This window comes from Trachurus trachurus, assembly GCF_905171665.1.
Source record: "Trachurus trachurus genome assembly, chromosome: 17".
NCBI lineage: Eukaryota > Metazoa > Chordata > Actinopteri > Carangiformes > Carangidae > Trachurus > Trachurus trachurus.
Window position 1 is genome coordinate 10,933,011 of NC_139900.1, and position 26,974 is coordinate 10,959,984.

The following is a 26,974-nucleotide window of genomic DNA, read 5'->3' on the forward strand; positions in this document are numbered from 1 at the left end:
TGTAAGTGAGGTCTGCAGAGAAGCAACTCTGAAAACACAACAACATCAAACCCTGAAGCAGACGAGCCACAGCAGCAGGAGATCACATCAGGAGAACAGGAAGATGAAGCTACAAGTCACAATGGGCACCAAAACTGGACAATAGAGGAAAGAAATACGTCTTAATTTTTTACTGTGACATTCAGATGGTCCGGTTACAATTTGTCACAATGTGTAGAGAATCGACAGCACTCTTAGTAAGGGAGTGCACTTTCTTTTAATATAAAGCGCACAGCAGCAGTACAGATAAACGGACACGTTTCGGCTAACAGCCGTCCTCAGCACGGATACAATGTGGGTGTGTCTCCCTTTTAAACAGAACCAGCTGGTCCATATCAGTCACTACGATAGAAAATACATTCATATAAATCAGGGCTGTCAAACTCATTTTAGTTCAGGGGCCACATACAGCGCAATTTGATCTCAAGTGGGCCGGACCAGTGAAATAACAGCACAATAACCTATAAATAACAAGAACTCTTAAGTTTTCCCTATTTTTTTTAGTGCAAAGAAGTACAAGTGCATTATAATTTATTAACATGTTTACTTTTACAAAACATTATGAACAACGTCAAATTTCTTGAGAAAAATATGTATAATTTCAACAATATTACGCCTCTTCTGTCCTCTATAATTTTCACGCTTGACAAATTCATCCTGCTGTGGGCCTGATTGGACCCTCCAGTGGACCTGTTTTGGCCCAAGGGCCGTATGTTTGACCCCCCGATATAAATAATTCGAACAGTGATATATTCGATAATGCATCATAATAGTTTACATATAACTAGGAAAAAGATGAACCATCCTGAACATCCCAACCATATCAGAGAATAGGTCCGATATAGCTCTTAACAAGACAATAGCCTCTAAGTTTGAATATAATAAATAGAATACAATAAATAGAAAAAGGACAATTTTAGCATCACATCAATTATCAGAAGACAAGCCAAAATACATCAAAAGGTCCAAATATCTTAATTAGACCAAGATCTGGATCAAAATATGTTAGAAATCGCTTCACATTAAGACAAGAAGCCTCCCGTCTCTATACAACTAGAGAATAAAAACAACATAATCCCCCCCAGTAAGTGTTGTTGTAGTCGACTGATGTGTGACAATATTGTATTGTCTACACAATTTGTTACACATCATGGATCCATCCTGTCTTGTAGCAACGGTTCAAACTGCCGCTGGTGGTGTGACGGTGTTGGGGACATTACAAACCCAGAGCTCAAATCATTTCACACGGGTTTCTTTGACATGATGATGATGAGTTCACTGGACTCAAACAACCTCCACCGTCACCAAGTCTCACAGAGCTCTGACCTTTAGGATGTGGAGGAACAGGAGATTCACAACATGGATGTGCTGCCGACAAATCGTATTGTTTTCACGTGGTCCGGTCTGGGTTAGGATGAGTTTGAGAATTTCAAAGTGGGCCATGAGCAGGGAAAAGGTTGGGAAGCACTGATCTAAGGAATTCACAGCTGCCGTCTCTCTCTGGAATCTGCCTGGATGTTTGAAGCTTCATCCTCACGGAGTCTCTCTAACCCAGTTCCTCTAATCAGGATGGAAGCATGTGTGGCGTGCATGAAAGGAAAGATCTGCCGAGGGGGGCGCGTTATTCACGACCCATTTCCACCAAGGATGGAGGATGGAGGATGGAGGATGAAGATGCAGCGCGTTTTAGATTTTTTTTATCTCAGTGTCACCTTCGGCAGCTTCACTTATGGACAGGAGGAAAGCGCCGGTTCGCTTCAGGTTCACGGGTTTATGAAGTTAAGATGAACCTGATGAATTTGTAGATTAAACTGTTTCCAGGTTTGTGTTTGAGCCAAAGTGCAGATGTGCATGCAGCTGTGTGTCTACATCTGGAAGTTGGATGTGCCTTGGCGTGCTGTTGTGGTGCACAGGGACAAAATTAGCTGCACAGAGATCATGCAATATACATCTATACATACATATACATACATTCATCTTCATATATTGAGTGGTTGTGGCAGCAGCATTATGTTTTTATAATACATTACCAGTCAGCTCAGTTTATAATGACATTTCCCAGACATGAAATGCGTCTGTTGAAAATCAAATTATTTCCAACCTTTTAAAAATGAGGATTTTCTGCCTTTCACATGAGGAATAAATTAACATTTTTTGGAAAATGTGCTGCTCTGAGTTCAGTGAGGAGCTGCAGAATAATTAGGAACATAATGTAAAAACAACACTGTGTGATCTCGCAGTGGCCTCATGTGCTGTAAATGCTCCTTGACAAACAACAGCCGAGCTCAGTGGCTTCCTGGAGTCTCGCCACCATTGCCAGGCAACCGGGCTCAACCCTGTCTCCGAGAAATGATGTCTCTGTACAACTAATTTGCAACAGTAAATATGTTTTGAAGGAAACATAATTGTGACGTTTTAGGCGAGACAGCCTACTGTAGGTGAATAGGCAAAACAAATATTTTTATAGATATCACTACGAAACTTTCCCAGTTTGTTATGTGCATAAAAACTAAGAAAAAAGTGTATACGTTTTCTGAATTTTATGTTTATATATGCAAATTAGGCGCTAACTCATTAAATATGTGCAAATTTGCATATATCACCAAGAACAGAATCACCAACATTGAATGATGCCAGACTCAAAAGCTTGGTTTCATTTTGTTGACGCATTCCACAAGAAACTTTTTACAGAAGGGATTGTGGCTGGGATGTCCTCTTATCAGCCCATACATCAGAAAATACCATCTACAGTCATACAAAAAATCTTTTTTTTTTTTTTTTTTTTGGTATAAAATGTACTTAACACCCGGATATGAATGATATATCAACAAACCTTTCTGTAAAAAGAAGCAGGATATAGATAGGAAGAAATGTGGAAAGTTTGGTGAGTGTAGGTACGAGGGAAATGGGTATATCTTGGTATGTAAGAAAAACTTATTTTTGAGAAAACGGCCTGAAAGTTATGTATTGTAAAATTACATACATTTTTATTTGAATCTGCTATTCACAAACACAACACCTAATCAAACCATTGGTAATAGACATCCTAAACACATGACTGATAACTGAACAGCAGCATGAAGTTATTCATATGAAATGAACAGAACTATACACATACAGTGTAGTACAGCTGTGCCAAAAGTAATAACTTTTGGCGAATTTATGAGGAATTTACGGACGCAATCAGGCAAAATGAATTAAAATAAACAACTAATTGTGTGTTATTGACATTTTATTGCCACTAATTTGAAAGAAGACATGTTTAGGAAGCAAAATCACCCAAAAAATAAAAAGGGAAAATGGCATTTTCGGGGGTGCTGTCTCGCCTTAATTCACATATTTAGGAAGTCACCGATATGTTAATACTGAACAGATCAGGGATGTTTCTTTTTTTCTCTTCTGTCGTATGTCTGATCCTGCAGAATGAAATCCACTTCACTTCACTTCACTTCACTCCAGCGTTATTAAACTTTTATATGTTTATGTGGAGGCAGCAGCAGCACTTTGTTCAGGTGAGAGAAAGATGGTTCGGTTGAAACCAGGGAAAGCTCACAGTGAGATATGAACGTGTTTATTTACTTTTAATAAAAAACCGCAGTGTTTTCTTAACCTTGACAGACACATCGGCCCCTGAACACCTTCCCCTGACTCTGCTGTGGTTTATAATGCTCTGCTTCAGTCATTTATAATAACAAAAGAAAACAGCCTCTGTCTGAAAATAACCCAGCCAGTGATTATGTTTGTCTCAGCAACAGGACGGGGCTGAACTTCTATAGGAGAGACTTCAGGAGTGTTGATCACCTCTGGTCCTCCAGCTCCACACTCCACTCACAGACATGAGTCACTCTGATGCTGACGTCCGACTCGCAGCAAGAAACCCAATAAGAGAATCACACAGGAAGTTGAACAACATCAAGTTTCATGATTGTTGTGGATTTAGTTTTTCTTTCTCTCTGTGTGTGTTCAGGTCCCAGTGAACTGGACTTGAGTCTACTGGGTGAAACCAGCAGCCTGGCAGACACCGCCTGCAAGTACGATGAGGTAAGACCACGATTTATTTATTATTGCCTGTTCAGTGGAGGGTTGTCCGTCCCTGAATCTGAATCGATCATCATTTGCTCACGTTGCAGCTTGCAGCACTTTTCTGGAGGTTGAAAATATCCCAGTTTTTGCACAATCTGCCTCCCACCACCAGAAATGTCACCCATGCATGTTTCCGATCCAACAGCCTGAGCTGCAAAGTTCATTTCTTTGTTACAGTGGACACAACATATTGCAAATTAACTGACCAGATGCAAATAGACAAACTGCAACACAACAGAAGTCTGGATTCAAGTTCAAGCTCTGTCTCTATGGACGACATTTCGCGGCCGTGTCCCGTCCCTAAACACTTCTTATTGGTTGAAAGGAGAGGCTGCTTCCTGTTGACAAGCTAGTTAGCAGAGAGAGGAGAATATGAGAGAATTGCATTGAAAAAGAATTTTAGAAAAATACTCCAAGGTGTCAAAAACGACAACCAGGAAGTGTCAGGAATCTAAAAAAAAATAGCCCCAGAAGTTTGTTTACGTCCCTCGATAATTTGATTGGTTTGGATTCTGAACCAATAGAATACTCGAGGTAAAATCGTCACACTGCATATCATATATGCATCATATAGCCTCGCGTCACCAGGCTCTTCAGAGAGGAGCCTGGTTTCTGTTCACCAACATAAAACTTATAAAATAGAAAATAACTTGTAATACAATTAAATACAACAAAAGAAAAAGGTTAATTTAATGGCTCGGGATTTTCTTGTAAATTATATTCCCTAAATTAAACAGTTTCATCACATTTTATTAGCTTGGTGCTTTTATTTTGGGGGAAAGGCCTGTCTCTCTCGCCCTGGTTCCGGCTGCTGCCCAAAACAGCGAGTGAAGGGCCCCAGACTACAGTAGCGTATCAAGACACTTTTGCACAAAATTTCGTCGCCGGTTCGCTCACTCTCTCTCAACTGCTGGGATGCACTTGTTTTCCAACACCTTTAACATCTATAATCACAGCTCAGCTTTAAACAACAACAACTCTCAGGCAGGTTCTTCACTTTATAGTGGAATCACTTCTGTTGTGCTGTGTGAATTTGCAGCTTGTTTGTGTCTTTGTTGCTGTGCACTGAGCTCTCAGGGCCACTGTACTTTTTTTTTTTTTTTACAAAATAAAAACTGGACGATTATCTCTGAAGGAGAAGTTCTCAGTGAAACTGCTTCGTTGTACTTATGTCCATTGTATGTATGTCTGTCACTGCTTATTGCTGCTTATATGTCTTGTTGCTACACGGTGCACTTTTGCCCAAGACAAATTTCCTCTTTTGGGGACAATAAAGTTCATCTAAATCTAAATCTAAATTTAAACACATGTGTGAAGAGAATTTGGGAGGAAAGATGTCTTTAGTGTGGAAAGAACAACCCCGAGATGTTTTTCGCTGCACCTGTGAATGATCCTAATGTGTCGGCTCATGGCTCAGTGTTCCTGCAGCTTTCAGTCGTGATGAAGCCAGTGGAGCGCGGCTGAAAGCTTCGGGAACATCCGAGTAAATATGGAAAGTTTTCCACTTTGATGGACTGAGTTTGTTTTTGTGATTCGAATCTCAACGCGGCCCTTTTTTCACCCCGATGATCCTCACAACAACCTCACTACACAACTTAATAACAATCTCATTGTCCCTTTCATGGTGTTCATCTTTGTCCCATCACATAAATCTAATTGTGAATCATCACTAACGAGCCAAAAAAAAGCAAAGCCGTGTCCACGTCCTGCGCTCGTCTCACTCTCACTCCGTCCTTTCTCTTCAGCTGCAAAACAAAACTGACAATCTGCAAATTACCTTTTCAGAAATGGCAAACTGTGAACTCCTTTCAAAAAGGCCGAATGATTCAGATTTTCAGAGCGATGCATCGAGCATCGTTCCTCCACACAATCCCGGCGCTGCAGTGAAGCGTGACCCCCGACCCCCCCTCCGTCTCATTTCCATCCACCGAGAGTCTGGAAACAAATAGATTGTCTCTCTCTCCCTCTCTTTCTCTCTCTCTTTCTGTTTCTGCTTCTCTACTTTTCGTCTCGGGAGTGTTGCTGCCTGATGGAGATTCTTCTTTGTTGTTGTTGAGGTTTTTACTTTTTTTTTTTTTTTCTCCAACCAGTCTGATTTTCAGGGCACAAACGCTCTCTGAGCAGCAGCACACCTCTTCATTTACACAGTGCACTGAATTCACACCTGGGAGCTGCTCTTGATAACTGAATCTGTTTAGTCTTGGCTGCTCTGCACTGGAGAAGTTTGGGTCTTTTGTTTTGGCAGAAACTCAATGGGAGTTGCATAAACGCACCTTCTCCATAGCATTTGTCTATTGTGCCATCTCTCCTCAACCTACTCAGTGATTAATCTACAGTCTACACTTCATCTACACTGTTTTTTAATCTACATTTTGCACATTTTTCCTCTTGTGCATGTGTAAAGTGTCTTAAAAAGGGATGATATGGGTCAGTGCTAGAGTTTTAAATCAACAAAAGAGGAAAGTTTCTACATGTCTCACATCCCTGTTAAAAGGATGCATGACGCTTTAACTCTTGATTGTAAAGTTTGACACCTATGTTAATATGAAGTATAAGCTGACACCAAACACTGATCACAAACAGCTTTTTCAATTTATAAAGAATTGAATGTGCAAAACTACTACTACACTGGAAACTCATATGTGAAATGTAATTCTCTTTATCTTGAACGTTTAGACCTTTTTCTAAGTCGGTGGAGACCAAAAACAGAGCTAAAAGAGATTGGTTGCTTCATTTAGATTTTCCAGTTTATGAATGATGTTCCTCAGTAAGTGCTGGATGAGTTGTAAAGAAAAAAAGAAGAAGAAGAAGCATGATTTGCTGCCAAGGTGAAAGATAACCACTTTAGAAGGAGATGATATGTCGGTGTTGTGCTTGTAAAATAGTTCCTGCTGCACCCAAGTGGTGAAATCAATCAATTATTATGAATTATTATCATTAATTAAGTGTTATTCGCTCCATCTCCCTCCATTCATATTTCAGTCCAATTCATTTGCAGAACAGAAGACAAAAACACACAGTAAACAAGGTCAGAGATGAATCTGACTAATAATATTACTTTGTATCGTCACTGTGATTATTCTTCGCTGCAGGTCAGATCTGTTTATCTTGTCGAAGCCCGTTCATACACCTCAGACTGACACTGATATATGTTTTGTCCCTGTGTGAGTGTTTACAGAGATGGTAATGTTTCATCTTCAGACCCGGTTGTGATCTATAATAAAAGTGAACTTAAAGAGAGGCCGATCGATAGATATTGAACGGCGCTGTCACCTACTCATCATTATTCAGACACATCCAGACCGAGGGTAAAGCCTGCTCTGTCGATACGACGCTGAGATAATCTTTGTAGAGGGAAAAAAAACAAAAAAAACACAGAGCGGCTCGAGTTCTAAGAGAGAGAAAGCAAAGAGACCGGCAGCTCGGTGGAAGACGCTCCTGTGCTGCCGTTTCCTGTGGCGAGCTGTGACCATTTTCTCTGTGAGGTGGAACAAAGACGCTGTGCAGCCTTGTCACTCCATATTTGTGGCCTAAGAAATGAGACGGAGATGGATTTTGTTAGCGTGCTGCTGATCCACAGAAGGAGGGGACAGGAAGGGCAGGAGCGGCTATTTTGGTGCTCTGGTGTCAGAAAACTCACCATCTACCATTATGATCCTGATGAGAGTGTGAGATCTGAAGTATTCATGTATTTCTGACTCACCTTTCCTTATGTGGCTTTGAAAAACTTCATAGTTTCACTGCTTTATGGTGTGTAGCTGTAGCTGAATCCAGGTCAGGGTCGGCTGCAGATGTTCTCTCATCAGTAATTAATTAGCAGGTGGACCTGAGCCCTCCTCCATGCTCTGCTGGAGATACAGGGGATGTGTGTGTGTGTCTCCATTCATTATTTTTTTGAACATTTGGTGCACTAGATAGTACATTTATTATTTCATTTTCTTATTTAATGTATTTTATTCGTGCAGCAATTTTGCTATTACAGGCAATTCACCTTCTATAGCTGCGCCTACTTCCACTACGTCCAGGTCAAACATAATAACTGTGTTATTATTGCCTGACCCCATAGATGCAGGGCCGTCCAAACAACTGATCTAATTAAGTCGTATCACCAACTAGATGTCAGGTGGAAGCTGAAACACAGTCAGAAGTGACACTCAGGTTACAATGAAACACAGGGTGAATGAAAGTAGATTTAACCTGAGTGACCTGAGCAAACAACGACAACAAAAAGCCAAACATGATGAGCCAAAATGTGTCAAACCACTGCAGCAAGAGTGTCCATTATACAAAAGCAAAAAAAAAAAAAAACCTGTATGGTGCAAGCATCTTATTGTAATGTGAAGTTAAAGGGATAGTTCAACATTTTGGCAAATTGGCCCATTGCCATAATCCCTATAGTTTTAGGAGTAGGTTCGTTACCTTTAATTGTCGGTGCAAGCTATTTTTAGAACGGCGGAGCAGAGCCGTGAGCTGCTCAGAGCTACGCTACGGAGGCTCATGGGATTTCTTGGTTTCCCTCATCAAACTCATCAAATACACAATCCAACAACTCCAAAACGCTCTGGTGGACAAGTTGTGACCTGCACATTCACCACGCTATGAGATAATAACGAACGTAGCGTAGCTCTGAGCAGCTCGCAGCTCTGCTCCGCCGTTCTAAAAACAGCTTGCACCGACAATTAAAGGTAACGAACCTACTGCTATGACTATAGGGATTATGGCAATGGGCCAATTTGCCAAAATGTTGAACTATCCCGTTAAGTTTTTTCCTAAAACAACAGAGTAACTCATGATACATACGGTACCCACGATAACAATAATACCACAATATGACAGTATTGCCAATCAAGTGATACTGTGACACTGAAGAACTGAATTCAATGCAACACAATCATGTAGTACAATACGTAAAGACATCTGTGTTAGTGATGAGCACATATAGATATTGATATATTGCAAGAGGAAGTAGACTGCTGTTCATTTCCATTTTCATTCACATTCATTTCTTTATGATTGTAACCATAACAATAAAGATCCTCTAACCATTAAGTAGTTAAGTTAACTTATTCTACATCCTAAACCATGATCTTTCTCCACATCATATCAAACCTATTTATCTATTTTATTCTAAACACTCAGCTTTACTCACATCATAACTTTACTTCATGAAGCTTTCAAGCTGCTGGAAGTGAAGTATTTGGCATTTTACTGGAAAAGCAACAGTTTATATGTCCTGAATTAAAAAACTATTTTGGGATCGAGGAGGATAAAAAAATCATCTAAACACTCTGCTTCAGTAAACAGACGAGTTTCCTTCATCTGAACATCAGTACAGAAATGTGCAGGACGTCTCTCTGCTGCTGCTTCCTGCTCCCAGAGTCGCTCAGACCACTGGAGCGACTCCAGGCTCATTTTGAGAGTCACGACATTTGAGCTCAGTGGTCCAGAGGTTTAATGAGTCGAGGGCGGGCGGCCGCCACAGCTCATTTGATTAGATCACACAGGTGACTCACAGCAGGACAAACATGTGAAGGAATCATTCCTCTGAAAGCCAGATGGACAGACGCCGCACGCTGCTGCTAACCACATCACTGTCCTGTTTCCTCAGATCTCTGCTGGATGGTTTATATATATTTATATACAGTATTGATCCTAATGATTTTGTTGATTGCACAACTTCATAACTTTCAGAATCAGAAAATCAAAATTCTTCTGTTGCATTATTGCGTTGTGCATAAAGATACAATACATTATAAGATATATATCAATTATATTGAACTATTTATACATAAATAAGCCACTTAAAATGAATTATGCACAGATAGTGTGCAGGATTAGAATCAGATTAAAGGGATATTCCGGCGTAAATTCAACCCATGGTCCAACGAACCGTAACACTTACCACGTTTACATGATCTTTTTAAAGCGGAATTAACTTTAATTCAGAATTAAATGATTTTAATTCGGAATTAAAGCTCTCATGTAAACGGGGCAACTGAGTTAGACCCCCCCTCGAGAGATGAAGTCTGCTAACCGCTAGCTTCTCTAGCTGTAGCAACTTTAGCAATGACCGCACCATAACAAACAGCGCAGTCTATTGATCCACTATCAACCGATCAAAAAGCCACTCATAGCCACAAATAATGCTCAGAACAGCACCAACCTTCATCAACAGTACAAACAGGGTCCCAGCCCATAATACGAGGCATCAAACACCTGTTAGTGAAAAGAGACTAAAACAACTCACCCACTCTCCTCCAGTTATATGCTATGCAGCAACTTTCCGCGTCCAGTATAGTGTCCAGGCACTGACAACACACCTCCGAGGCCAACTGGCAGCACAAACATCTGGTTTCAGCGGCCACTGGCAGGCACTGACCACTGACCACTCGAAACCCCCAGGTCCAGCATTTAGACTCCACCGGCTCTATCCCTCTTTCACTTTTCTCCTCCATTTCATATATTTTTATATTCCACTATAAATTGAATTGATCAATTGAAAATGATTAATTATGATGTTTTTATAACCATCTGTCAAACCTTTTAGATATTATAACTGAAAGTCTACCCACTGACCAAATAATATTTTCCCTCAGAGTGAACATTTCACATTTTAGGGAGCATAACCTCCACTTCTCAGAAACCTGTGAGTATCATCAGTATCTACTGTAAATATCAGAGCTGTTAGCTGTTAGTGATGTTATCACCATCTATCAAAGCACCGCTGTGTATAAATGCAGAGCTGCAGCTACAGGAAAAAACACTGGTACACCTTTTATCTACAGTGTTCGGCTGAGTTATAAAATATTCATGCACCAGACACAGATTATCTGAGAGGCTGTCGTCCGGATAAAAGTGATAACAGATCTAAGAAAAGTCGTCTCCTCAGCATCTGTCAGCAGTTTTAATCCGTGATGTTACCTCTTTATCATCTTAAATTGGATTAATTCATTTTCAACCGATTGAGTCAAAGTGTTGTTTTTTGGATGTTGTGTAGGAGTGTGTGTTGGTGACCAGTATACAGTATCAACTTCACAGGAATTAGAAAAACAGTCTCATTTCTGTATTCCTGTGTGTGTGTGTGTGTGTGTGTGTGTGTGTGTGTGTGTGTGTGTGTGTGTGTGTGTGTGTGTGTGTGTGTGTGTGTGTGTGTGTGTGTGTGTGGTCTCCATCACGTGTCAGCAGTGTGTGCTGGCGATGTGTTTCTCTCTCTGAGTCATCACAACAGTTGGTGTACCCGCATGCCAAGACTGTGTGTTGACACCGGCCCTCCCCCTCTTACACACACTCTCACACACACACGCACACACACACTGACGCTACTTAACTCTGAGCTCCACTTTGTTGTTCTGCTCCTCCACTGTGTCTGACTGCAGCTCCACTCCGACCCATCACACACTGCCACACACCGTCAGGATGTGATGGTGGGAGTTAAAGCAGATATCAGTGGAATGTTTTTGTTAATATAAGTCCTAAATAGTCCTATTTTCCGTCAGCAATCACTTACATGAAGTATTTCAGCCTAAACACGAGTCTCTCCGTCACTCTGCTCTGCTGTAACCCGAGGAGAAAATTTTCCTTGTGGGATACAAGTGTTATCCAATGAGGAGAGAGAACGGCATGAAGGGCTGTGTGTGCAGCCAAGGGATGCGCGTGAATGTGGTGACGTAGCACGAGGACCAATTGATGCCTGACAAGGGCGGGGGCTGCTAACTCATGGTGCGTTCAAAGAAACTCGTACTTTGTGTTTTTCCTTCCTGTGAAGTCATACCAGTTCGATCTGGTACGAGTTCACGGGTCGGAAGTTACGAGTGGCCGTTATAGGGAACTTTCACAGACAACAGGATGGTAAAAACACGAGCTACGGGTTACCTGGAACGCTACCAAGTCGTAGTTGTGACTTGAAGCTGTAACTTACGGTTTCAAAAGCCTGCCTTGAACGCAGCATTAGCCGAAACGGCCGTGAAGCTGATATCTGCTTTAAGAGCTGGAAACAGATTTTTAAAATGAAAAAAAAAAAAAAAAAACGTAATGCGAGATAATTTTTCTTTCGGTTTCCATCTCTCCTCTTCCTCATCAGTCTCCTTGATGATGACAGTCGGCTCCATCTCTCCAGACTGCAAATTGTTCAGGATAATACAAAAGCTATTCAGTGATTGGTTATAGCAGCGCTCCAGTGAGATAAATCACCATGGAGACACTGATTAATTGGACACATATACAAAATAATATCTAATATATGGACTGAACAGACCTATTTCTAATGTTATTTATATTGTTGAACCACTTCATGGATGATTTATTACAACCAGGCAGCTACATTTGCTGTTTACAGTTGTTAGTTACAGTATTATTCACAGTTTAAACTCAGACGCTACAGTGTAAACAATGTTAACATGTTGATGTTTGGCTGCAGATGAAATGTTTACCAGGTTCACAGAGTTCATTAGTGTCTTAAAAAAAAAGTGCAGCGGATGGGAATGTCACGGCCTGTGTCTTGACCTTTGACCAGAGGACGTCACCAGATTTAAAAGCCAACGAGGGTGCATGGTGGTGGGAGTAATTACAGTATATCATTCATCCTCTGGGGACTATGAGTGTGTGCACCGGGTTTCACAGCTACAGTCAAGGAAACCATTAAAGGGATAGTTCAACATTTTGGCAAATTGGCCCATTGCCATAATCCCTATAGTCATAGCAGTAGGTTTGTTACCTTTAATTGTCGGTGCAAGCTATTTTTAGAACGGCGGAGCAGAGCCGTGAGCTGCTCAGAGCTACGCTACGTTCTGTTATTATCTCATAGCGTGGTGAATGTGCAGGTCACAACTTGTCCACCAGAGCGTTTTGGAGTTGTTGGATTGCGTATTTGATGAGTTTGATGAGGGAAACCAAGAAATCCCATGAGCCTCCGTAGCGTAACTCTGAGCAGCTCGCGGCTCTGCTCCGCCGTTCTAAAAATAGCTTGCACCGACAATTAAAGGTAACGAACCTACTGCTATGACTATAGAGATTATAGCAATGGGCCAATTTGCCAAAATGTTGAACAATCCCTTTAAGGACAGGAAGCAATAATGTAACAGTGCTATAGGAAAATCCAAGGCATGGCATCAGAGTTTATCCTCATCGTACAGCTGCGTCACCTCTGGTTCATATCATTAAAATGTTAACATACTGTATGGTATGAAAAATGAAGTCATTGAGTTTGAGAGAAATACTCGTTTGGACTTTTCCTTATGGTTGAGTTAGTCATAAACTGCAGTAGAAGTCAGTAAACCCTTCAGTAGTAACATTTTTGTGTGTCAGCCTTTATTTCTGACGACAGATTTGATGCTCCTGGGCACGGAGTCTTATCTGCGGCGAGATTATCTGCAGTTATCATCATTCAGCTGCTCTTTGCTGGAGGGGGTTTTGTATGTTGCCTGATCTTCTGCTTTAAAACACAGTGGATTCAAGTCAGGAATCATTTACTCATAGTTATAATGGAGTTTTCTGTTTTTTTTTGGTCTGTACGAACACCTGCGTGTTTGGGATCACTGTCGCATTAGAAAATCCCCTCTCCTGTCGACCTCCTCCTCTATTCCCTCAGTGTCTGTCTGTTTACACATTTACATGTTTAATGCCATCTGTGCTGCACCTTTCAAACTCATGCAGCCTCTTATCCGCTCACTCCGACCTCCATGATTCACCGAGGCTGCTACTGTTGTTGTGTGTGCGTGTGCAGAAACAGAAACACGCTGAACCCCCAGCTGGTCCAAACAAACACACAAACATATTTTGGTTTAATCTGAATGGATTAAACTTCTGCCGTCATTTGATCAGACGTCTCTCGACACTTTCTCCTCTGGCAAAGTGTAATCCTGCAGTTTTGTGAGAAATGGTTGCCATGGACGCCATCTGTAGAGTCTGACCTCAGAACGAGTCCTTCGCTCCGTCTGATCAGCTTCACATGCAGAGCATTATTAGCTTATCTGTGTACTGGTTATAGATTAATTAAATTATCAAAGATTTGGATCTTCAGGGGCGCCGTGTGCAAATATTGGTACAGTCTCATGTTATTAATTTCCAAACAGTCCACATATTTGAGGCATTCTGGGAAACTTTTCTGTCTCAAGTCCACGCAGGTCACGTTACGGTTACTCAATAAAACAGACGTAGTGAGGCCTAAATATCTGATCTGTATTTGGGTGGGGTAGATGTCTGTGTGTGTTCAAGAAGTTTGGGGGGGGTTTTAAAGTATTTTTGCCTTCAATTGATAGGACAGTTAGAGAGACAGGAAATGGGGAATAACGTGCAGCAAAGGGCTGCCGGGGGAATCGAATGGGGGACGCTGCTATATAGTCTCAGGGCGCTTGCTCGACCCGACGAGCTACACGACGCCCCACAATTTTTGATTTTTAAGTCCTAAACCACAATGGGTATAAAAAGTGAATTTGCCAAAACCAAAATTGTGCAGTTTCGTTTAATTTTTTGATGTTCTTGTTTTTGTCAAAAATTGAAATGTGTGTCTGTTTTTTCCCCTGGTAAAAGTTATGAAGCAAAGATGGTGGCAGGTCAGAGTTAGCTTCAGATGATACAGTACGAATCATAAGCCTGTGAATATTCTCATTTGTCCAGGTCATCGTTATCCCCAAGAAATTTAAGTCAAAAGCAACTGGACTTGGGTATAACCAAGTCCAGTTGCTTTTGACTTAAATTTCTTTGGGGAGTACGAATCATGTTACATGCTCAGTTCTGTTGTGTGATCCATATGTTTCCTCATACTTTTTAATATCTGGATGTGTACATTTTGCTTTGATTTGTGAAATATAAAATCAATTCAGTCAAATCTCTCTGGTTCAGTTCAACAATAAGAAGAGCCGTGTGTGTTTATATATCTGTACTGAGCTGGCAGACGGACATCTCACACTGTATTTATGTGCACATTAGAGTGATTTTATTTCCCTCAAATGTGAAGTTGGACGCTTGTTTTTTTTTTTTCTTTCACACATCGATGTTGAAGTGCATAATGCAGCCTATTGTTGGGCTCCTCTTTGATAGCTGTTTGCCTCAGACCTGCCTGTAGAGATAATAGATGCCTAGCTGCTAGGTTTTTTTTATATAAGCATGTTGCAGATTTAGAATAATTTCTGCAGCCAACAAACACCATACACACAGTTTGTATTTTTTTTAAAACAAAAAACAAAAAAAAACAGTGATGACATAAAAATCACACTTTTAAAGCCAGGAACATCCAAGTCGTTGCCCCTTCTGAGAAACTTAACAGAAAACCTAATCTGTGCTCTTCATATTCCCTCCCTGCTTCCATAAATCAGTGTTTGCCATTTAAAAAGATCAATTAACATTTCAATTTTAAACTCTCTCTGCTTCGTCGTTATCCGAACAGAGATGAGACAGCACTTAACTACCGGGTGCGTTAAGTGTAAATTGATTGTCTCAAATCAATTTACACGTTGCTCATTCAAATAATTAAAGTATAATTATTGTAACATCATTCAGTCCGTTGTATCCACAATTTATTTGATGCATTCTGTCAAATTAGTAGTGAAATAAATGAGCATTCCCAATCATTTGTCTTAATGCTACAGAGCTGTGGTGTTTTACAGTAATTATTCTGGTACTCCAAAACAGTACGTACTGTATTTATGGATTTGGCTATTACGGTTGATTAACATCCTTTTAGACTGTTGTGTAGTGAGATGACAGATTGTTTTCCACACTCATAACATGGGAAAACAATCTGTCAACATGGTCATTTATGAAATTTGAGGTCCTATATTTTACGTCTTTTCTGTGTTTTATTTGAAGGGTTGATCCATAAAAATACATATATATTTGTAGTTTTAAGACAAATGTCACTGTCAGCCAATCAGAAGAGAGGAGGCTCTGAGACTCTTTTCTGATTAGCTGACTCTTTTATGAGCGATGTAATGAAAAATATAGATTTCAGGAAAAACACTTAAATTAAGTTTGGGCCGGGGCTTGGAGCACATCTCAGAGCAGTGACTGCTTCTTTGTGACATCACAAAGTTACAGAAAGTGACAGCTGGAGATTGCATCACATTTTTGGGACTTGTACATTTCTGACAAAAACGTCTCACGTATGGCTCTGAATATTTTCCTATTTTCCTACACTGCACACTCACACATTTGAGAGCACTGATCCCTATTTATGAAAATATCAACCATTCCGGTTTTACATGTTTGCCTGTTTCTTCTGTGGCCAGCCTGCTGGATCATAAAAAATAATAATAAATTGTATGCTACACCTCCAGTCATTAGCAGGTCATTTGTGCCAAAATGATGCAGATGGCCGAGGAGGAGGAGGAGGAGGAGGAGGATAACCATGGAAACCTGCAGCTATGAAACTTGGGGGGGCTTATTTTTGGAAAACCTCTCAAATATGTGAATTTAATTGATTTCAGTTTGAACTGAAAGACTCGGATTCTCCCTTGAAACAAATTAAAGTGAGAGGAGAATCGGTCTCTTGGCCAGTTTTTCTGACCTTGTTTGACTGTGACATGTGTTTGTAGACGACACGTAGTCATCATCATTCAGTGGACGAGGCTGCTGGGAGTCTCAGTCCTCCTCCAGACTCAGACCATGTGTTTGCTCCGGGGAGACGGAGGGTTTACACAACACTCAGTCTCGTTCTGTCTTTCTCAAATACTTCTTCTTCTTCTCTATTCTCTCCGTCTTGATCCCTGTTATTCCTATAAAACTCTTTTCCCAAATACTGCCAAATGTCTCCGTTTAGATTTCCATATTATTACTGTGTGTGGCCAAAAGTTTGTGGACTCTTTGTGCTGCTGATTTTAATGCTGCAGGATTAGGATTACAACATTTTTAGACAAGTCTATACATGGACTTTTAATATGTCTTGTGTGAAAAATACACAGAGTGGCCAGAAAGACACAAATCGAACACCCACGGAGTTGGAAAATGAGCATAACAAGATGCAACCAGGGAGAATCACAACGAAATCAGCACAAAGAGACACAAAACAACCACAAAGAGATGGATTATATCTGCAATGAGAAACAAAATGGCCATAAGGAGGCAACAAACTAGAGAGACAAAAACAATATTCAAAACATCCACAGAGAGAGAAACAAAACAGATCCAGAAATAGCAGAATAGCAGAAGTTGGTGGTTATTTATGTGGCTTCATTGTTTGTTGCTTCGTGTCTCTTTAGTCTGAGAGTCTTGTATAACAAAATGCAACTTTGACCTAGTTTCACCTACTGTTACTAACCTCCATCATAACTGAACTATCCTGAAAAACAAATCTAATTATATACTCTATTATATATTATATACTATTATATCTATTATATACAGTACGTACTGTTTTGGAGTACCAGAATAATTACTGTAAAACACCACAGCTCTGTAGCATTAAGCCAAATTAAGATTCTGTGATAGTGGCAGATTTTACTGGATTTTCAAAGTAAAATGTCCGTGTAACTGTGAGTGAATTCTCCCACAGGGAACATTTTTCTACCAAAGTGGAAAACCAGAGCAGTTTTATATGAAGTTTGGAGAAAAAAAAAGTCTTAATCTAACCAGAATTCATGAAATTAGTCTCTGTAACGAGACAAGAAGTCGACAGCTTTGAGCAGGGATGAATGAATAGTTGGTCATGTGACTCTCTGTCTGGTGTCTTTCCAGGTTGCCGAGGAGGAGGAGGAGGAGGAAGAGGACATTGGGTATGCTGAAGGAGCCGCAGACAGTGAGTTGACGAAATTAATGATTTTTATCTACCGTCGTCTTGTATAAAACAGTCAAAAGAGGAGAGACACACAAACACACAGCACCTTATCTTATCTACAAGGTTTTTATTACCTCCTGCCTTCCTTTATAAACTACACACTCCATTCAGCATTTCATCACTCACACACACAGACACACAGAGGCTCATTCAGGGATCTGGTGAATAACGGTTACATGACATGTGGCATTTACTGAGATGGAACTGTGTGTGTGTGCGTGTGTGTGTGTTCATCATCATGGCTCTGCATCAACATTATTGATTGTGTAATGGAGGGGGCGGAGGCCTCGTCTGCAGCTTCACTGTCATCACTTGGACCTGATGTTTATCTCGTCAGCGAACTGCACAGGACAGAGGAGAGGGAGGGGGAGGAGGAGGAGAGAGGGGGAGGAAGGGGGGAGGGCACCTGTCTTATTAAAGGAAACATATACGCTGCATTTAGTAGCATGTAGGGAGGCTGCACTGCAAAAACTCAAAATCTTTCCAAGAATATTTGTTTTATTTCTTCTCAAAATGTCTAATTTCTAGTCAAAGGTAATCTCTTTCCACTCACCACCTAAAAATTAACTCTTTTTTAGATAATTTTCACTTATTTCAAGTGAAAATAGGCTTGAAAGAAGTAAAAAGTGTCTTAAAACAAGCTACTTTTTACGTGGTGAGTCTTATTTTGGGTATAATTAGATTTGTTTTGACTAGAAATGACATTTTGACGAGAAATAGGACAAATATTCTTGGTAAGATTTTGAGTTTTTGCAGTGTGACGTTTATAACATGAACCACGTGTTGCGTCACATGGCTCTCTCGGTATAGAGCAAGCGCCTCATAAACAGAGGCGTGTGTGTGTGTGTGTGTGTGTGTGTGTGTGTGTGTGTGTGTGTGTGTGTGTGTGTGTGTGTGTATGTACATGATGCTCGGTGTGTGTGCTGCTAATCGACTCTGCATGTTTAACTCAGATTTTCTCTCCTCTGACAGGTTACAGTACAGAACAGAGGAAACCAAAGGTCATCTTCATGATTGGTACGTACATGTGGTGGAGCTCACACACACACACACACACACACACACACACACACACACACACAGTGATAATGAGCAGCTACTGTCTGCTCAGCTGTAGTATACTCTCATGCTCACTCACGTCACAGACACACAGGTGAGTTACTTAAGTAATTTAAGTTTCTTTGCTCAAACTTCACATTCAAAAATGCATCAAAATAAAATACGTTTTTTTATCTATAAGCTATTATTTTCATAATGTGACTTTTTTTTACACATCATAGGTTTCAGCTTCTTAAACTTGCTGATTTACCGTCTTTCTTTATCATAATGGTGAATTTTGAAGACGATCCCCTGAACTCTGAAGAATTACAACAGGCATTTATTCGCTATTTGGCATTTAATAGACATTTAAGGAACAGAAAATTGTTGACAGGTCAGTCGGTAATGGAAATAATTGTAGTTGCAGTTTTTTAAGACATAAGTTTCAACACAGTGAGAACTTCTCAGATGTTTGATGTAGCCTGAACAGATTTTAGATTGATGTGTAATTTAAAAATGAGAAATTTTCTCTGAAATGTAGGAAAGTGGATAAAATATAAAAACAGAAACGCTGGCGCCTAAAAAATTGTGTTCAGGTGCAGCAGATGAGTAAATGTACTTATTTACTCGACTCCTCTGGTGCATTTCTGTCATTAATTAGTCTGCTGTGGCGCTGCAGCAGCACAGCTCAGGCTGCTAATTGACAGGACACAGAGATGAAGGTTAATGAGGGAGCTGAGACGCACAAAGTCTCCATTAACTACCATTCACTTTTCTTAGCGTGGAAAAACCACTTAAGATACAAGTCATTAAAAGATTATTTCATCAGCATTGTGTGCGGCGCGTGTTCCCTTTCACGCCCATACAGATTACAGAGCAGTTATGTGCATTACTGTTAAAATCCCCTTCTCTGGAAAGTAACATGACAAATCCCCACTGATCTGTTTTAACACCAGTTTGTCTGATTATATGAGAAACAGACGTGGAGAAGGACCAAGAGCTTTTCCTCAGCAGCAGCAGCAGCAGCAGCGGGTAATTGGAGGAAAATGCCAGCTGCATATATAACAACTGTCACCTGGACTCAGATCTGTCTCCTGAGCAGATCTTGCAGCATATAATGAAAGTCTGGCCCATTTACACCAACATATTCATGATCTATATTCCTGTTTATACCCAAACTGTGATCAGACCATCTGCGCGTTACGACAGAAAGGGAGATTTTTGTTTTGTTTTGTTTTGTTTTTTTACACTCTGGATTTCATGTCTAATCTTAGACCTGAGCAAAACATCAGACGACCTGCTCCAGTGTTTGACTAAGCAGCCGTTACACAGTGTGTAGTATACCAGCATGCAGATGTTTGCTGAAGCCATCATCGTCCTCCTCAGATCTCTGTCACACCTCTCACTACCTGCTGTTCTGCCTGCAGACTGCTGCCAGCACTGTGTGCAACACTTCACAGACCGATAGTGTTATGATAACTTACATGAATATGAACAGGAACAGTGTGTTTTTAAGGCTACTTTTTCTTTGTTCACATTTAGGAGTGAAATCACCCACGTTATTCACATACAATACAACCAACTATGAATTTAAAAGTGACGGCAAGTTGTGTTTGCAATTTAATCAACTCTCAGCTTGTTTTACACCTTGGGATTTGCAGTCATGTCAAAGATTAGGCTAGCCTATATCTAAACCAGCTTCATACCCCTGACTTTGAATGACAGGAGCAGAGTTTCATGCTCAAGCTATATCAGACTCATTCAAGAAGTATGACTAATCATAAATGTAGGTACAAAATGAGCTAAATTAACTCATACAGTACATCCTTAAAACTTAACTAATTGTGCTGTGAACACAACATCTGGTCTGTTATTAGCTTAAAACATTAGCGAACGTCCTGCTCACATCATTCAAACCTAATTACATAACATTTTTTGTCTCCTTGTGTGATGATAATGAAAAAAGGAGGTCGCTTCAGTTTAAATTACCAGTTTTGAACAAAAGATTGAAAGCATAATACACATTTTCTCTAACAGAACATCATCCAGCTATAACAGTAGCATCAGCCAACCTAAACTTATGTGATACGGTTTCCTTGTTGTTTTTTGACCTTTGACGTGACATGTGGCGTCTTTACAGGTGGTCACTTAGCCAAACGTTTGCTAATGTGCAAAGTAGGGCTTTGTTCACCAGCTAGTTGCTAACTGAGGCTAAGCAGGTGGTGCAACCTGTGGAGCTTGACAGGAGCAGTGAGACTTTTAACCAGCAGAGTAAAAAAAGCTGCAGGCTGCAAAGCCCAAAACAGCTGCTGGAAGACGCTTAAACTCTCCCAAGAGCTGCAGAGTCGGTGCTAATTTCCTGTTCATCACTGCGAAGACCCCCTGACTTTACACAGTCATTTAATCTGCTGTTAATACAAAACATCTGGACCACAGCAGCTTTAAAAAAAACAGCACGTCTCTAACTTCAAAGCAGCTAAACGGCTCACTTTATGTTCAACACTCCAGGGTGCAACGATCAGCAGTAGCTTGTCCATTTGTGTTCATTTAAGCTGAGCACCCTCCTTGTTAATTGTTTATGGGCTCATTAGCGTCAGTGTTTGGAATGCATCACTTCCTCTAGCTGCAACTTTGGGAAAACTGGACAGAGTGATTTATGCAAAGCCCAAAATGAGGTCTGTTTCAGAGACGCTAGAGTGCACACGTTTACAGCATCGTCCCTGTTGTAATATTTATTCAAACATAATATGAACCAGGTAATTCTGTTTTATTTACAACATTTTTTACACTTTAAGCAGCAGCAGCTAAAGCCCTTGGCTTTTATATCAGAGACTAAGAGGGATTTATGAGTTATTTATGTGAACAGGGAGTGCACCTGTACCTGCGTCACCTCAGAGGACACGTTGCCTTTCCTGCCACATCATCAGACGTGAAGCCCTGACTTTGAACACACTGTCTCCAGACTCCCTGACGCAGCAATGATGACTCCTCGCTTCTGCGTTTAAAAAAAAAAAGTCTGTGTCCTCTCAACAACCCCGCCGTCTCCTCCTGTCGCTCTTTTTCTGACGTTGATGGTGCTGCTGATTCAGCACAGAGCCAGGTTATCTGTCTCAGGTGAAGGACGGCTCAAAGTCGCTCCCTACAAATCTGTCTTAGCTCCGAAATGCTGATTAGAGCAAAGTGTGTGAAGGTCTTTACAGGAAAGAAGCAGTTTTATGTAGTAGAAAAGAAACTGCAGTTTCTCAGAGAGCTGGACTGATGGAGACTGGATGAATGTGGATAGTTGCACAGTTGTTTCACATTTGTCTTCTATTTAACCAAAGCATTTAAAGCAGGGATGTATGATAACTCTAACCAATAAGCCATAACTTCTCATAACCGATGGTAATACAAATAACATTTTTAACAGTTTATATACACACCTGAAGTTAAGAAAGGCTAAGATTTAGTGAGTAAAGATGAATTTAACCTTATAGCTCTGCATCTGACTTAACCAAATAATATACAGTAACTGACATCATACTGTCATCACAACAAAAACAAGAACTCTTCAAGCAAACTCAAGGCAATGTTGGCCAGTTATACTGGCTCTAGTAATGTCAAGATCTGACTTCGGTGTATTTTGGCGGATAATTATCTCTACCAATAGATTTTTTATCATTCACAGTATTCAAATCGAGAGATTCTGCCTTCTTCTATGTTTAAGTTTTATGAATGATCTTGTAAACAATAAAATATATTGGGATTGGGGTAATCATGCAATAGTTTTAACTTTAACTTTGTAATATTTGTTCAGTGCAACTTAAAAAACTTCAGAAGTCAATGATTCAAACTAAGCAAGTTTCGATAAGTTGCACAAACTGTCAGGACAATGACAAAAATAGACTTTTGAAAAACAAAATATAAACATGAGAGTTTCCTCTGTCTCCCTGCAGCAGTGGCATTATAATTGTCCTCGCTCAGTATGTTGGAACAAGACGAGTCACAGTCTCCAGTGAAACTAGAATAAAGGAAACACTATGAAGTGAGCTGCAGACGCACCAACAGATGCACAGATACTGAAAATCTTTATAAAAGAGCCTCAAATTAAGATGCACTGGCCTGTTTTCTGTCACATCCAAACTGATTCAGGTCGTTAAACATGTCATTAAACCTGCCGCTGTTTGTTAAACATCCCCACCCGACACATGCAGGTCGATTCAATCACATTATGTGAGCGCTTGTTGAGATAATTAAAACTCTGCACAGGAGAAACTATAGTAGGCTTCGCGTGTATAAGTTCTCAAACTGCTCTAATTAAAAGTTGGTGGAGAGGAGTGTCTCCTTTAATGTGGGTTTACTCGTCCAATCCCTCAGTGACCATGAGAGGTGGTGGAGGAGAAGCTGCAGCCCTGTTCTGCCTGAGGGAAATGCTAATGTGAGGTTTTCTCCTCTTTTGTCTCTGTTCGTCTCCTCTTCACATCGTTGTCATCGTCCCTCCGCTCCGCTCCGTTCCTCTCTCACTTCCATCTCTTCCCCTCCTCTCTGCACAAAATTACCATTTTTACCCCGGTAATCAGACTTTAATTTAAAATGGCGAATAAGCTGCTCTTGTAGCGAGAGAGAGACAGAGAGAGGTAATGTCAGCTGCTCTGAATTGATGCCATGGCAATTTAGCACTTTGGAGAAATTGGGTGGAAACTGTTTCTGGTGTTAAAGGATTTTATTAACAATGGAAAACCAACACGTTACATCACATCCCTGCAGTGTAGACGCTTCGGTATCATCCTAATATCATTATAATCAATAAAATAAGACATTAAATTACATGATGAAAAAACAATGGGTTGAATCAATGAACAAAATAAGATTGTTCAGCTAGGTCTCAGCTCTGATGTTTCATGTGAATTCAAATGTCATGTCTTGGTTTTTAAATAATAGCTCTGTCAGCAGCTGGAGTCATTACATTCTTACATTTCACAGACTGACATAAGTGTGCTGTAACCCCAGCACCTTCATTCGTTGTTGTTAATGCCACATAAGTCTCATAATCATGGCACATACACATCACTACAACAGTGTTTGCAGCTGAACCAACAGGGTAAACAGAGGTTTGACAGCTACGTATGTGGGAGCAGAGCTGAGACACAAAAACAATCCATCTCTCAGAGTTTTGTGTTTTTATTTTTTGGTTATGGATTGGAAAGACAAAACTTTATCCACCACTGTGAAGAAATCCAAAGTTCCTGTATAGTAGTTAAGCAGTTTTTTCATCCAACAGGCAAATTCATAACGCAAATATCAGTTACGGATCAGGTGGACACGTTATTCAGAAGAACGGTTGAAACCAGGGAATCAGAAACTCTCAGGCAATGGTAGCCTACAGAAATCCAGCAGACAAAACTCAGGGAACAAGGAACACAGAGGTCACACACAGGAAAACACTCGAAGGAACACAAAAAGGCTTGAACGCGTACAACTACTTGACAAGACGATCTGGCACAGAAGGGAAGGGGAACACAGCTTATATACACACAGGAGACACAATCACACCAACTTGACAGGAAGACGGGGGGTGGATAAGGACTTCAAAATAAAAACAGGAAATAAAAACTATTTTTGAAACATACACCGACAGTGAGGTTTTCGAGTTCAGTCCCACTGCAGATTTTGCGAGTGGAGGCAAAAGACAAACTGCAGCTTATGGGAGATAGATTGCACATATCGCTATATAAAACACTGTTATAGCATTTCCTTGTTTCAATTCAACATTATTGTCACATTTCCTTGTTCAAGTTTAATATAGTTTCGTTAGTTCGTTCATTCATTCGTTCGTTACTGTAGGCTTGGTTGGCTGATGTATGACGTAGGCTGAAAATGAGCTTCCCCTCTTTGAAAGACCAGCAGCCGCCACTGAAATACAGTAGTAATATATGGTTGGTTCATCTCAACTGACTGTAGTGGGTATTTAACTGTGCTTTTTGCCCGCGTGACATCCTATAATCAACATCTGGAGGTAATTGTGGCTCCAAACCAAACAAGTGTCAATCATGAATCCAGACTCTGTCACATCTGACAGCATCCACAGAGTGTGACCTCACTCAGTGAGCGGCACCTTGAAAAAAAACATGACCATCGACAATGGAAAAGTCTTTCAAAATCTTTTCAAAGCAGCAGATTCAATTATCATTCAGGAGCCCAGCGCTTCTCCATCTCCTCGGTCTGAGCTCCTCTGTGTTTGCAGGAACATTCATCATCTTTGCTCTCAGGCTTTGATTTGCCACTTCCTGTTCACCGGGAGAATTCCCTCCCAGTCGACGTCTGCAGCTCCGACTGCAGAGCCGAGGTGTCTCAATTAGCCGAGGCGAGAGGCTCGTTACCGCTGCAGCCCATTTGTCATTTAGACCGATTTTTATTTCTTTTCTTTTCTTTTTTTTCCCTTTTACATCAAAATATTACCTGCTGAAACTTCAAGGAAAAATGTAATTACGTAGCAGCGCCACATACACAAATTAAGTTACCACAGAGCCATTTTGCCGCTCTGCGTGTGTGGTCGTCTGCCCTCTCTGCCTCGTTTCATGTGTTTCATCTTCATCTCAGTCTGCTGCACTGTTGCTCTCAAACATATTCATCTGTCACTTTGGCTCTAATCAAGGACAACGCTGTGACAGACCTGCTCACATCATGGGGGGAGGGGTTAAAGGGAGAGCCGCATCTCTCTGTTTGTTTGTTTGTTTGTTTGTTTGTTTGTTTGTTTGTTTGTTTGTTTGTTTGTGTGTGTGTGTGTGTGTGTGTGTGTGTGTGTGTGTGTGTGTGTGTGTGTGTGTGTGTGTGTGTGTGTGTGTGTGTGTGTGTGTGTGTAGGTTCAACCTCTCCAAAGAGACTTGAAGGTGCTCAGCAGGTGTTTCGCTTTCGCTTCAGATTTTATGCAAAAAAATTAGGTCAACACGAACACAGAGCTGCCTAACCCTCTCATTAAAATAGATTTTAAATTTTTTAGGCAAATTGAAAAAGTATAAAATGTGAGCGTGTGAATCCTGAGCATGAAGCATGATCATATCTCTTCCTCTGCGCTGGTTTTAACGGCACCAGACTGGAGACGTAGCTCCTCCAGCTGTTCACCTTGACCAATCCTAACATCTGTAGAACGTTTTTCTTTCACTAAAAAATCTGTACTTGTTCAATCTGTAGCAGTTTTCCTGCACCACAAAGACACCTGTTGATTAACTCAGTTATATCCCAACAGGCAACTGATGTTATTTGACAGTGATATTTGGTTGGATGTAAGTTGTCAGGTGACTAGAATTAAACATGAGGACAACACTGATGTCAACCTGATATAAAATGATATAAAACAGTTGACATTGCATCATTATATAGCACTTTTTTTAAAACAATACCCGATACCCAAAGTGCATTAGTTTAGTTTATTGGTTTAAAATATACAGAGACAGTGCACATCAATTGACATTTCTGTAAACATGCCGGTTGGCTAATTTTCAACCGTAGTTTCTGGGGCAGGTGACAGAAACCATTATTCATTCATACCACATTCACACCTGGTGTGATTGATATTTTTGTTGGTTTTCAGTTGTTTTGTTAAATAACCAAAATCGAATGTCTGTTGAACATTTTATTCCATCATCATATTGACGTAGAATACCAACTTTAGTTATGATCAAAACCCAACATTGGTTAAACGTCACAATGTCGACATCTCCATAATGTGAAATTAGATGTTGATATTGGTTTATAAGTTTTAAGTTGTGTCAATAATTAACCAAAGTCCAACATCTGTGCAACGCTGGATGTTGATTTAAGGCCAAAGTTGGGTTTGACGCCTGATTTTCATCCCCAAATAAAGTTTAATGTCTGTCCAATGTCCTACCAACATTACATGGACATTAATCCATGCTAATAATGCCAGTTTGGATGAATTTTAGGTGAATTTATAGGAAAAGAAAAGAAAACAGCTAATGATTTCTTATTCTATTATTGCATTAGTTTCTACATACACCTGTTCTTCAGTCAGTGGTTCACAGTGATATGTTGTCATGTGTTTTTCTA

The 26,974-nt window shown here is 40.4% G+C and overlaps 1 protein-coding gene across 1 annotated transcript in view; it reads left to right on the forward strand.

The window, feature by feature from the left end:
* The window catches only part of ak5 (adenylate kinase 5), a gene marked incomplete at its 5' end in the record, with an annotated part of 99,675 nt that overhangs the window by 54,791 nt on the left and 17,910 nt on the right, over nucleotides 1-26,974 (forward strand). The window contains 3 exon segments of the mRNA XM_083991702.1: nucleotides 4,007-4,080; nucleotides 17,791-17,851; nucleotides 18,863-18,907. Of these exon segments, the coding sequence (XP_083847828.1) occupies nucleotides 4,007-4,080; nucleotides 17,791-17,851; nucleotides 18,863-18,907 (180 nt within the window).